Genomic DNA, 13,187 nt, shown 5'->3' with positions numbered 1-13,187 from the left:
GTGGTGGAGAGTGTTCGGCTCGCTTATATGTTCGGCTCGCTTATAAGGTACGTTAGTTTACTTTGGGCAAATAATCATTTTATAGCAAACTCTTCAACAGATCAGACAGGCGAAGTAAGCACTCAATTCAAGGAAATCAACTAGTTACAGAACGGAGTAACTAAGAACAAGCAGAACTAAAGAGTAAACAACTGACCAAGCATTGTAAGCAACCGCGAAGACGCAAGGAGACAACTAAATATAATTAACGACAACAAACAAACAGCATAACAAGAAGGACATAAGAGGTGACGAGGAACCAACGAAATAAGCAAGGACCAAAGAAATAACTAACCACGGACAGAAGAAACAAGCCAAAACAGACAAAATCAACAACCGATAACCCACTCATATCCCTCAACTCATTTCGATCCCCCACTTTTCTTTGCTCTTTTTTTTTTTTCAGTTTCTCATTTTGACCTTTTTTTCTTTTTCTTTTCTACTCCCATGTCCATCCACCACCCATCAACCCATGATCAATTAAACCTTCCTCCTCCTCCTCCGTCCCCCCACAACCCCCTCTCCGTCCCCCTCCCCCCCATCCGGCCCATCATCAGGCGCCAACAACGAATGAGGCGGGTGCTGGCTGTGGTTGGACTGCAGGCCTGTTGTTTGGAGGGGGGTTGGGTATTGCGATTGTCCTAGACTGTGCTGTGCCAACCCTGGACTTGGGCTCTGAGTATGGTTGTGGCCGAGGGGGTTATAGCCCCCTTGTGTCTGGCCATGGATTGGGGGTTGGGCATGGCCGTGGGTTTGGTTGTATTGCTGTGCGTATTGTTGTGCGTAGCCGCCTAGGGCTTGTTGTTGCTGCTGCTGTAGTCCTTGCTGGGCCAGAGCTTGCTGCTGCAGACCCTGTTGCTGGTGCATCCCATACTGCGGCTGACTCTGTGGCCGGCCGTAATCAGGCATCTTCAACCCTCTTAGGGCCGTCCCGGGGCTTTTGGTCATTGGCCGTTGGATACCCCCCGTCCCGAGGCTGTGGCCGGGTGCTGATAGCGTGTTTCCTCCTCCTATTCCGAATCCGTGACCGCCGTGTGCATGTGCATGTCCATGGCCGTGTTCCGAGCCAGCACTAGACGGCGTGCCAGGTCGACTTCCACTTTGGATCTGACCCTGGGCTTGTTGTTGGGCAGTGGCGTACGGACTCCTCGTCCGTCCCAACGCACTCCCTGATACCTGCCTCGTCCCACCGGGTGTCCAAGACCTTTGCACTCCCTGTCCTTGAGCAGCCTGTAGATTCTGATTCTGCGCGGCGTGGATATCAGGCGTAGGCAGTGCCGAAGAAGACGAACCCAACGCGGCTGTATTCGTCCTCCTCCCCGCCAACGACGCCAGCGTAGGCAGGGTGTTGGAGGTACCCGTCCCCGCCGTCCCCTTCCTCGGCCCGAGGCCTAGGCGCGGGGGCATCACACCCGTTCCGGCTCCGGGGGCACCACCACCAGCCCGAGTAGCACCGAGATAAGGCGAGTTGATAGCCGACGGCGGGCGGCTGGTACTAGCGCTCGCACCCCGATTCCGTTTCGTGACATTCGTCACCGACGCTGCCGTCGACGGAGGGTAGTTGTTGTACTGGGTATTGTGGGAATGGGGGTGAAGAGCGGAAGGCTGAGGCTGGGATTTCTTAGACCCGTCGAGCATCCAGAAGCCGCGGCCGTTGGTAGTTGCGATGGCGCTTTGTTGCGACTGGTGGGAGGAGGTCATGGCTGCTGCGGCGGACATCATCATGTCGTGGGAGTCGTGGCCGAAGGCTTGCGGGGGGCCGAAGGATTGGCCGTTGAAGGACTGGTGGGCGTGGCTACCGGGGAAGGATTGGCCTGGGTTGGTAAATGATTGGCCTCCGAATGATTGCCCAAACGATTGCGGGTTGGCAAAGGACTGCGGGGTGGGTGGCATTGTGCCGGCTGTGGGCGGTCGGGCGGAGTTCTGGCGTTGGCCGTTGCGGGATCGGTGTTGCGAGGACTGCATCATGCGGGAGGTGAGCATCATCATGGCTTGTTTGGTGGGGTGTTCGAGGATGTCTTCCATGTCGAACTGCAGACCGTGGGCGGCGAATTCTTCGAGGAAGCGGACTGGCGCGATCTCGTCGCCCCAGATGTCGAAGTAGGGGGTGTCCCAGGCGATGAATTCGGCGTCGGGGAGCACATTGCCCCAGACTTGTTCGACGACGGAGGACTTGATGGGGATGACGGGGGCGCCGTCGCGGGCGAGGAGTTCCCAGAGATGGGGGCCGGTGCCGGGGGAGATGGCGGCGAAGATGCAGAGGGTGGCGCAGAGCTTGTCGAGGAGCATCTCGGCGACGGCGGGCTGGACGACGGAGCTGCAGGAGCCGATTTCGACTTTGAAGGAGTCGGTCATGGGGGTGGTTTGGACCCAGAGATCGGCGGAGTCGTAAGCCGGGCCGAGGACGCCCATTTCACACGTCAAATTGTCGGCGAGCTGGAAGGTCTGGCCCTCGGAACCGTCGCGGCCGAGTTGTTGATGCTGGACGACGGAGGAGAAACGCGTCCAGTGCGGCCAGTCGGTGCAGTTCTTGATCAAGCGGCGGAAACCTAGGCTCTCGTGGGGCATGGCGGCGCCTTGTTGCTCCTGGACGAGCCGGAGTAGATCGTGGATGCTGTCCATGGCGTTGACCTTGACGCGGATTGGGATGATGTTGATGCAGGGGCCGGAAATGTCTCGCACGCCCGGAACAGGCATGTTGCGGCCAAAGATGAGGTTGCCAAAGACAATATCCCGCTGGGAGGACATCTTGGCGAGCACCAACGCCCACGCGGCCTTGACGAGGGTAGCCTGCGACATACCGGCCACGTTCACCGGGATGGGCGGTAAGGTGCGCGTGCGGATGGTGTCGACGTTGTGCTTGTGTGCTGGTCCCGGGTGCTCAACGATCTCGGTCATGCAAGACCCATCGAGCAGCGTCCCCCAGAAGTCGATGGCCTTTTCCTCTCGTCGGGTAGCCCCCTGGATGAAGTGGCCAAACGACGGCCGCGGGTCGGGGTCCAAGCCGTTGTAGCTGTGCTCGAGGTCCTGGATCAGCAGCGGCATGCACATGCCGTCGTACTGGGCGTGGGACATGCGCATGATGAGGACGTAGTAGCCGTCGGCGTGGAGCACCAGCTTGAACCGCACAATACTCTGCGACAAGTGTGCCGACCGCTGGGTGTCCTGCTCGACGAGCCACCGGATGAAGGCGTCGTCGGCGGTGTGCTCGGCGCCATACCGCAGAAACTCGATCTGGTAGGACCGGAGGACGACCTGCATGACCTGGCCACGGAGAGTCGTGAAGAGGGTGCGCAGGATCGGGTTGCAGGCGACCATCTTGCGGCAGGCTTGTTCGAGGCGGAAGGTGTCGAGCAGGCCGTGTAGACGGAACAAAAAGTAGTTGGTGTTGCCGCGGCTGCGCATCAGGCCGTGGCTGATGGCCCAGGCTTGGTAGTCGGTGGCCGGGTAGACGTCCTCGACGTCGCCGGGGAAGACGGAGAGCTGCCGGCAGACGGTGTGCACGACCTCGTCGGCGTCGAGGTCCAGGATGTCCATGACGCCGAACGGTTCGTACTCTTCGTCTTCTTGGATCTGCGCTTGGACTGGTCCTCCTTCATGACCATCGCCTTGGCCTTCTGTGTGAGCAACAGCCGGAACATGAGTAGCCGCAGCGTGGTCGCACAGTTCTTCGAGCGTCGGATGCTGGAAGATGTCGGCCACCGTCAATTTGATATGCCGACGCTCCGCAGCCGTGACCAGGCGCATCGACGCGATGGAGTCGCCACCGAGCTGGAAGAAGTCGTCGCTTGCCGAAATTTCATCAGGCTCCATGCCCAGGATGTCAGCCCACAGCGTCTTCATCTCGGCCTCCCAATCAATATCCGCGGGTGGCTGGCTCATCCCCTGTCCAACTTCCTCCTCCTCTTCCTCTTCTTCACCCTCGTCCTCCTCATTCAACACATCCAACACATTCTTTCCGTACGCACCATCTCCATACCCTTCTCCAGCATCCTCCTGAACCTGTTGTCCCGGTACATACTCCACTCCCAATCCAACCTCTTGGCCAGGTTGCTCAACAGCAAACACCCTCTCCAAACTCGCCAGCCCATCCGCTTCATTACTGGCTGCCAATCCAGTAAGCACCCGTCCAAACTCTCCCACCATCTGCTCCACCTTCCCAGCCTCCACCAACATTCCGTCATAATACACCGACACCTTCAACTCTCTCCCCCCAGCCCCTGGTCCATTCTCATTCTGCCCCAAAATAAACTGCACACTCAAAGGATAACTCATAACCGGTTCCTCCCCCACCTCCACCATCTCCAACCCCAGTCCCCCCTCTCCCTCTCCCGGCGGCCCTCCCCCGGGCGCAATGGTCACCGAACAAGCAAAACTACACGCCGCCGCCGCCGCCTGCGACACCAACCGAATATTCTGCAACCCATGATGCTGATGCGGGATGACATCTACCAAATCCCCCTGCACCCTCTTCAACAGTTCCTGAATCCCCCGTGGAGAGCTGGGAAGGGGGATTTTGACTCGCACCGGTAAGGTGGTGATCATGGGGCCTTGGACTTCGGATTCTTCTCCTCCTCCAAGTACTCCTTCTCCATTCCGACCTGATAGAGTTTCGCCGAAAACGACATCAGCCGTGTTAGCATGTCTAGCCAAAACCAACGCCCAAGCCGCGCGAATAAGCGTAGACGTGGTAAACCCCTTTACCGCTGTCGCCGTAGTACCCGGCGTCGGTAACGCAACATCCCGCTCATAATTCTGATCCGCGCTCGGTACATGTCCGCGCGGAATAGCCGGGAATGTCAACGCCTGCGCATTGGCAAGATACGCCGTCCAGAACGCAGTCGTGCTTTCCACCGGTGTAGCCTGCAGCGTCGCGATGAAATGATGGAATGGAATGCGTGACTCTGCTGGGGCACTGCCGTGGTAAACAGCGGAAACGTCGGAGAGTAACAGACCGAGAGAGGTAGCGTCATACGCGGCATGGTGCATTGTCAACACGAGATAGCGTTCACGAGCAGAGTTGACAACGGCGAACTCCACCAGGGGCGTGCCGAGGGCGACTGGTTTCGGGGTATGGAATGCATCGAGAGAGGTTGCTCGTTGCCAGTTGAGTGGTTGGTCGACTACCACCTGGTACAAGCCCCCCTTTTTGGCGCCTTTGGCACCTTTGGCTTTGCCCACGCCCTCTAGTTGGACGATACGTGTGCGGAGGATGGTGTTACCGTCCGCGGCGTAGACTTGTTCCCAGGCGGCTTGGTAGCGAGTGAGGTCGAGATTGGCTGGGAGACGATAGGCGTGCCGCGCGACGTAGGCCCCGGCTTGGCGGATGGAGAGCACGAAGAGACCTTCTTGTAGGGGGGTGCAGGGGTAGAGGTCAACTAGAGCAGAGACGGGAAGGGAGCATTGGCGGGCTGCTTCGGCGAGGTGGGCTTGGCTGGGGGGTGTTGGCAGCAAACTGAATGGGGGGACTAGCGGTGACCCCTGGGAACCTTGGGTTTGCTGTGATCCGAGAGTTGGGTGAGATCCGGGGGTAGTTGACTGAGAACCCGGTAAGGCTGGCGTCTTGGATAGGGTAGACGACGACGCCTTGAGCGCCATATCACCCAGTTTCGGCGCTTGCATGATACTCGCCACACTGAGTACCACACCCCGTCCCCTCGCAGCCGTCACCAGCTTCATGGCCGTGTACGAATCACCGCCGACATGGAAGAACGAGTCCTCCACTGACAACCGCGGCGGGGCCGACTTGAGAACCTCTCTCCATAGGTCAGCGACCGCCAGCTCCATCTCGCTGCTGGGGGCTCGGCCGGATGTTTGCGTGGCCGGACCAGTCGGTAACGCCGCGCCGAGTTCCTTGATCTTCTTCCGGTCGACTTTGCCGGACGGCATGCGCGGGAGTTCGGCCAACGGCGTGAGGACGGACGGGACCATGTACGCGGGGATCTTGTCGGCCATCTTTTGCTGCACGGCCGCGGGGTCAAAGTTGGCTGCGACACCGTCTCTCGCCGAGAAAAACAGCACGATCCTTGGCTGGTCCGAAGCCACCACCTCGGCCACGACAGTATCGGCCGGGTACACATCTCGGAACGCCTGCTCAATATCCCCCAACTCCAGCCTCTGCCCTCGAAACTTGGCCTGCGTGTCCTTGCGCCCGACATACAGAAACGTCCCGTCCGCATTCTGCACCACCAAATCCCCGGTTTTATACAACCTCGTAGCCCGTCCTGGATGTTGCCGCGCCCATTCCGGCGCCGTCTCCAGGAAAGCAGCAGCCGTCTTCTCTGGCTCATGCAAATACTCGCGTGCCAGAATCGGCCCTTCAATCAGCAGTTCACCAACAGCCCCAATCCTCACCAACCGATCATGATTCCTCGGATGCACCACCCAATAACAACACGACACCGCCGTGCCAATACACTTGGGACTATCCCCGACAGTAACCGCCTCATTCGCCGCGGACCCGACACAACACTCCGACGGGCCAAACGCATTCACCAATCTGACTCTGTCCGCCCACACATTGATATGCGCCGTGGTCATCGGCTCGCCACACAGCGCCAGCGTGCGCAGGGACGGGACGGTTTCCGGGGTGAGTAGCGAGGCGACGGTGGGCGTGATGACGGCGAAGGACGTGCTGGAGGCGTTGATGAATTCGGCGAGGCGGGATTTGCGCTCTTCTTCGCTGGGGACGCAGACTGTTGCGCCGACCATTAGACTGCCGAGGATTTCGAGGAAGGAGGCGTCGAAGGAGTAGGAGGCGAATTGTAGCACGCGGGAGCCGGGGAGTTGGCCGATCGCTTGGTGGTAGTGTTGCGTGGCCGTGCAGAAGGCTTTGTGCTCGGTGACTGAGCCTTTGGGGGTGCCTGTGGAGCCGGAGGTGAACACCACGTACGCTGCGTCGCTACTCCCCTTTGCTTTGCGTTTCCGGCTGACGCTCATGAAAGATCGGGGGGCCGTTCCTGGGAGACCAGACCGGCGCTGGAACATATCCCTCGAAATTGCCACCGTCGGCAGATCCAGCCCCTCCGGCCCCTGACACAACTCAGCCTGCGCAGGGGAGCAGAGGACGCGCTTGGCGCGAACAGTGGACGCGATGGTGCGTAACCGGGAGAGCGGGTGCGACGGGTCCATGAGCACGATGGTCCCGCCGGCTTTGAGGACTGCGAGCATGGCGACGACGATCCAGATGGACTTTTCGAAACACAGCGGTACAATCTCTTCGCGGGCTACGTCGGACAGGACACCCTGCGCGATACGCGCCGACAACAAATCCAACTGCCCATACGTCAAAATATCAGTCGACGACCACAGCGCGTCGAGATCCGGGTTTTCCGCCGTGCGGTGGGCGATCATCTCCTCAATGCGGATGTCTAAGGGCGCAGGGACGGAGTGGTTCCAGGTCCAGAGCTGGGAGAGGTCGGATGCGGAGGTCGGGTCGAGGGAGGCAGGGGGCTGGTGGGGGTTGGTGATGATTTGGGAGAGGAAGGAGGTGAAGACGGAGGCCATGGCGGAGGCGCGGGCGGGGGTGATTTTGGGGGTCCAGTAGGAGAAGGTTATGCGCAGGGCGGTGGAGGTGTCGAGGGCTTGGACGACGAGGTCGAACTAATGGTCTCGGTTAGTATCATCAAATCTAGGTAGGAACCCTAACCCTGCCCCTGAACCGGACAAAGTAAACAGCAGTGAAAGTAAACAGACACCACAGCAACCCACTCAACCCCGACTCAACACCGACTCAACACCAACAAACTCAAAACCAGAAATAAGAAATAAGAGAAAAGCAGACTCACCTCCGTCGGATCCTGCCCCCCCATCGCCCTAAACTCCACTCCTCCCTGCTGTTCACTTCCCTGTCCACCCGCCTTCTGCAACGTCATCCCCGTATTAAACAACCCACTCCCCCCATTCCCCCTCCCACTCACCCCATTCACACCCACCTCGTGCACAACCTCGGCCAACCCCACAGTCTGACACCCCAAAGCATCCACAAACCCCTCGTGCACCTGCTCGACCACCTCCGCCACCGTCTTCCCTTCCTCCAGTTTGACGCGTGACACGAGGATATTCACCAGCGGTCCGACTATCTCCCCAATATTCGCGATGGGTAAGTCCCGGCCGGAGGTCACAATCCCAAACGTAGACTCCGTCTTGTCAGCCGTGGAGAAGGGTGAGCCAGCGGCGGTGGATGACGACCGTGACGGAGGCGGCGAGGCGAATTCGCGCAGGACGAGCGCCCAGACTGTTTGGAGGAGTGAGAACGGCGAGGCGTCGCACGTTCGTGCAGTCGACACGATCGCTGCGTAGGGAATCCCGCTGAGATCCAACTCTGTCTTGCACAATTCCGCCACCGGCTGCGGTTGCGGTTGCGGTTGGGAATACGACCTGCTATGCCCCTGCCCATGCACAGGCTGCGAGTCAACAGGTAAGAAACACGGCTCCACCCCCTCCAGCGCGCCCTTCCAGAATTCAATATCGGCCGCGGGGTCTCGAGAGCGGACGTAATCGGTGTAGTTTTGTAAGAGGGGCTTGCCGAGCGGGAGGGGCCGGCCTTCGAGGACAGAGGTTAGGTCGCGGAGGATGATGCCCATGGAACTGCCGTCCGCAATGGCATGCGACAGCAACCAACTGGCAAACACCCTGCCGGTTGTTGGTTGGCGAGCAATGAGCAACTGGTGCTGGGGTGCACGACGGGATAATAACTCCCCCGGGACTGTTCGAATCTTGAGGGATTCGGCTAGGTCATCGTCGGAGGAGGAACCGTGGGTGGGGGGGATGGTATCCTCGATCACAGCCGGGTCATGTTCCTTGAGCACGAGTTGATCGTACAGCCCGTCGGTGGCGTCCTGCTCGATGAAGATGGTGCGGAGGACGGGGTGACGGGCGACGACGGCGGTCCAGGCTTGGCGGAGGGCGGAGGTGGATGGGGCCGGGGAGAGCTCGTAGACGGAGCGGAACCAGTACATGTCGGGGTCTTTGGTTTGGGTGAGGAGCATGCCTTGTTGGGAGGGCGTGCAGGGGTAGATGGCTTCGACTGAGGTGTTGGGGATGCCGGCTGTTGTTCCGGTGTTTTTCTCAGGGCCAGTACCCGAGAAGGAGACGGTAGGTTTGAGGCTGGCCGGGACGGATGGGGTGTTGGCCGGTTTGAGAATCGAGCTGACTCCCGTGCCGACACTCTTTGGCTCCGACTTGCCTAGCACTCGTGCAATCTCCTCCAGACTTTGCTCGTATGCCTTCATCCACTGCTCGACCTGGGCTCTCTTGCCCATCTTCCCGTTGAAACTGAATGTAAACACCAACTTCCCGCCTTCACTCTCGGCGTTGATATCCACCAACGAAAACTTCTTGTGTCCTTCCCCAACCTCTTCGGGATCGGCATGCTCGCCCAAATTCCGGAAATGAACCTGTCTCAACAACGCATCCGGCCGGTCGAGCTGCTGGAACGATCCAAAGTAGTTGAACGAGACTTCAATCGCAAACGGGACCCTCTCAACGTCGAGAGTTGAAAAGTAGGAAAACCCTTTCGCCGGGATTTGCGAGCGGACCTCCTTCGTCTTCTTCACATAGTCCACAATCCCACCTGCACACTGCTGCTTATCCACCCACACCGGCGCAATCGTGGTAAACCACCCAACCGTTCGCGAGAGGTCGATGCTCGAATCCCACGGCTCCCTCCCATGTCCCTCGTTGTACACCGGCGGAATCGCCCGATCCGGGAAAGTAACTGCAAACGACTGCATCACCCCCGCAAAAAACAAATCCAACGCCTCCGTCCCCAGCTTCTCATTACATCCCCCCAACAACGCAGCCGACGTCTCGGCACTCAGCGTAAACTGCCTATGCTCAAAATCCGCCGCATAGTTCGGCTTCCCCTGCATACTCCAATACCCATAATCAGGCTTGGCAACAGGGAAGGGCACGGTGGACGTGGACGAGAGGGCTTTGCGCCGTGCTAAGAGGAGGGTGCACCATTTTTCGAAGGAGAGGCTGCGGTAGGGGGTGATGGAGCCAGACACGAGATAGTCTTCGAGGTCTTTGAGGATGATGCGCCAGGAGACGAGGTCGATGACGAGATGGTGGGCTGTGAGGAAGAGGTATTGGTCGGTGCCGAGGTTGAGGAGGTCGCCGGAGAAGACGGGACCGTTTTCGAGATCGAGGGTGCGTTGGGTTTCGCGGATTTGGGTTAGGGCTTCGTCGGAGAAGGTTGGATTCGGGGGGAGATCCCAGGAGCGGAAGAGGTAGGAGTCGTCGACGGTGGGCTCGATCCATTGTTTGAAGGTGCGGCCGAGCTTTTGGAAGCGGGCGCGGAGCATGGCGTGGCGTTTGACGACGACGTCGAGGGCGCGGCGGAGGGTGGGTTCGTCGAGGGTGGTCGTGGGAGCGACTTTGAGGAGGAAGCTTTGGTTGAAGTGGTTTTCGCCGGGGGAGAGGCGGGTGAACATGCGCTGGATGGGGGAGAGCGCGAACATGGTAATGTTTTCGTCGTCTTCTTCGTCTTCTTCTGCCGCAGCCATAGTTGTAGAGCTGGAACCCTGGGCAGGGCCGGCACTGGTCGAAGTTTGGGCTGTCTCGGATTCCAACTTGAGATCCTTGAAATTCTTGGCCAGCAACTTGACGCTCTTGGCCTTGAGCAGCTGCTCAATCAGTAGGGGAATGCCCTTGCCACGGCACTGCGCGACGACTTCCATGGCCGAGATCGAGTCGCCTCCTGACTTGATAAACGAGCCAGAATCCGGGTTGATCGTGTGCGCCGGGACGTTCAGCACGGCTGCCCACACCCCGCGGATGGTGCTCTCCACGGGTGTTAGTCCGTCTGACTGCGTGTCTGAGTGAGTAGCAGCGCCAGCAGAGGGTGTCCCAGAGGCAGCAGTAGACGGAGCAGCCTGCCCAGTACAAGCAGCATACACCTCGGCACTCATCCCCTGCAAACACCCCCCAAGAAACCTCCTATCCGTCTTCCCCGACGCCATCAACGGCAACTGCCCAACAACCACCCACACACTCGGCACCATAAACCCCGGCAGCACATCCCCAATCGCATCTCCCACTTTTGAGGCTGCAGCCTTAATCGCCTCACCACCCAACACATCCAAACCCTCTCCATTCCCCCCCTCCAACCTCCCAACAACAACGTACTTCCCACTCCCCGCGCGCAGCGTAACCACCCCCACAAGCTTCCCAGCACACACCCCCTGCTTGACCAACACCACCGCGCCATTCTGCACTTCCTTACACCCCGCAACCTGCTCCTCAATCTCCCCGAGCTCAATCCTCTGTCCCCGTACTTTGACCTGTCCGTCCTTTCTGCCGAGATACTCCATCCCGCCATCCTCGCGGTACCGCACCAGGTCGCCGGTGCGATACACCCTCTCGCCGCGGGCCCATGCGGGGAAAACAAACGCCGCGGCGGTTTTGGTCTCGTCGTCGAGATACCCCTGTGCCAAGATCGGTCCGGCAACGCACAACTCGCCCACAGCTCCAACAGGGGCTAACACATCCGGGTTGTCGGGCATGGTCAGATGCGCGGCAGACGCAACGGGGAAACCGATAACGTTCATGCCGGGACGGAGGAGGTTGGCTGACGGCGCGGAAAGCGAAACATCCACCCCCGCACAAATAACAGTACACTCCGTCGGGCCATAAGCAATCATAACCCTCCTCTCCGCACCATTCGCAGTCCTCGCCCGTCTCCAAGCATCAATCAACCCATACGCCGCCGCCTCACCACCCAACAACAACGTCTCAATCCCCGGTACCTCAGCCGGCGTCAACATCGCCAACACGCTCGGCGTCAACAACGCATGATTAACCCTCTGATCCCTCACAAACTGCGCCAGCCCCCCACCACGCACATCCATTCTTATCTCCTCCGACGGGACACACACACAACCCCCCGCAATGAGAGTCGTGAGGATCTCCGTGATGCACGCGTCGAACACATACGACGCGAATTGTAACACCCGAGAAGCAGGGAGGTAGTGGAAGTAGGCGCCGTGGCGGGTCGCGCCGGCTGATAAGGCGGCGTGGGAGATGCGCACGCCTTTGGGAGTGCCGGTGCTTCCAGACGTAAACAGACAATACGCCAGATCATCCGGCGTTCGGCCCGCAGGTGTCAACGGCCCGGTAACAGGCCGGATGTTATCCACTGCGTTAGGCCCAAGCAGTAAATAAGGAATCGTCAACCTCCCCCCTATATCCAAGCCAGTTTGTTCGAGGGATTCGGAGCAGATCACCAACGGCGCGTGAACCCGCCGAGCGAGAGCTACCAACCGGTCGATGGGGTGTTTAGGATCGAGAGGCACAAACGCAGCGCCGGCTTTGAGGATGGATAACATGGCGATGATGGCCCAGGAGGACTTTTCGAAACAGAAGGGGACCAAGGTGTTGGGGGTGACGGAGTATTCTGACACGAGGTGGGCTGCGATGGAGGTTGTCAGAGTATCCAGTTCGGCGTGGGTGAGCGAGACGTCGTAGCCGGCGATGGCGGGTTGGTGCGGGCGGGTAGTGAGGTGTTTTGCAATTAAATGGTCTGCGAGAGACGGCAAAGGGGTGGTGGGGGCCGTGTTCCACGTGGTGATTTGGGATGCCGCGGAGGGGGTGAGTAGACGTAAAGAGGTGGGTGGGGAGGTCATGGAGTCGAGGATGGCGTCGATGGTGTGGGTGAAGGTGGCTGCGAGGGCGGTGGCTTGGGGGGGCGTGAGGAGGGCGGTGTTGTAGGTGAGGGAGAGGTCGACGAAGGTGGGGGCATCGCCGATGTTGAGCGCGATGTCGAACTACCGTTTCTGTCAGTAAAATCCGAATGACAAAAAGGGGTAATGTCCAAAGTGGGAAGTAAGTAAACAGTACTGCGAGGCCCAAGGAGGGTATCCAAGGACCAAGGCATCCAATAGGGAATTAAAAATGAAACGCAGCGGGACGATATTCAAACCAAACCCAGAAAGAAAAGCCAGAAACAAAAGCGAGATATGAGAAAAGGTCCCAAATAGGAAATAAGTAAACAATCTCCCAGGAAACCATCCAAAGGAAGAAACTAAACAAGAGATGAAGAAATAGACGAGGCATCCGGGAATGATACGAGGATCCAACCGTAGTAAGAAGTCCACACCTCCAAACCCACATACAAACCCAAACAAACCGAGTAATAAGTGCCAAGT

General features: G+C 59.0%; 1 protein-coding gene across 1 annotated transcript in view; it reads right to left on the bottom strand.

The window, feature by feature from the left end:
* Nucleotides 1-519: 519 nt before the first annotated feature.
* The window catches only part of C8A04DRAFT_40942 (uncharacterized protein), a gene marked incomplete at both ends in the record, with an annotated part of 24,233 nt that continues 11,565 nt past the window's right edge, over nucleotides 520-13,187 (bottom strand). The window contains 7 exons of the mRNA XM_062785118.1: nucleotides 520-2,070; nucleotides 2,110-5,712; nucleotides 5,743-6,336; nucleotides 6,379-6,463; nucleotides 6,500-6,510; nucleotides 6,544-7,641; nucleotides 7,827-12,806. Of these exons, the coding sequence (XP_062632529.1) occupies nucleotides 520-2,070; nucleotides 2,110-5,712; nucleotides 5,743-6,336; nucleotides 6,379-6,463; nucleotides 6,500-6,510; nucleotides 6,544-7,641; nucleotides 7,827-12,806 (11,922 nt within the window). The remainder of the gene's footprint in view (nucleotides 2,071-2,109; nucleotides 5,713-5,742; nucleotides 6,337-6,378; nucleotides 6,464-6,499; nucleotides 6,511-6,543; nucleotides 7,642-7,826; nucleotides 12,807-13,187) is intronic.

The sequence above is a fragment of the Dichotomopilus funicola genome (assembly GCF_033296635.1).
Source record: "Dichotomopilus funicola strain CBS 141.50 unplaced genomic scaffold C8A04scaffold_134, whole genome shotgun sequence".
In the NCBI taxonomy this organism is placed as follows: Eukaryota; Fungi; Ascomycota; class Sordariomycetes; order Sordariales; family Chaetomiaceae; genus Dichotomopilus; species Dichotomopilus funicola.
The sequence above is the reverse complement of the archived record's forward strand: the minus strand, read 5'-3'. Positions and strand labels throughout refer to the sequence as shown.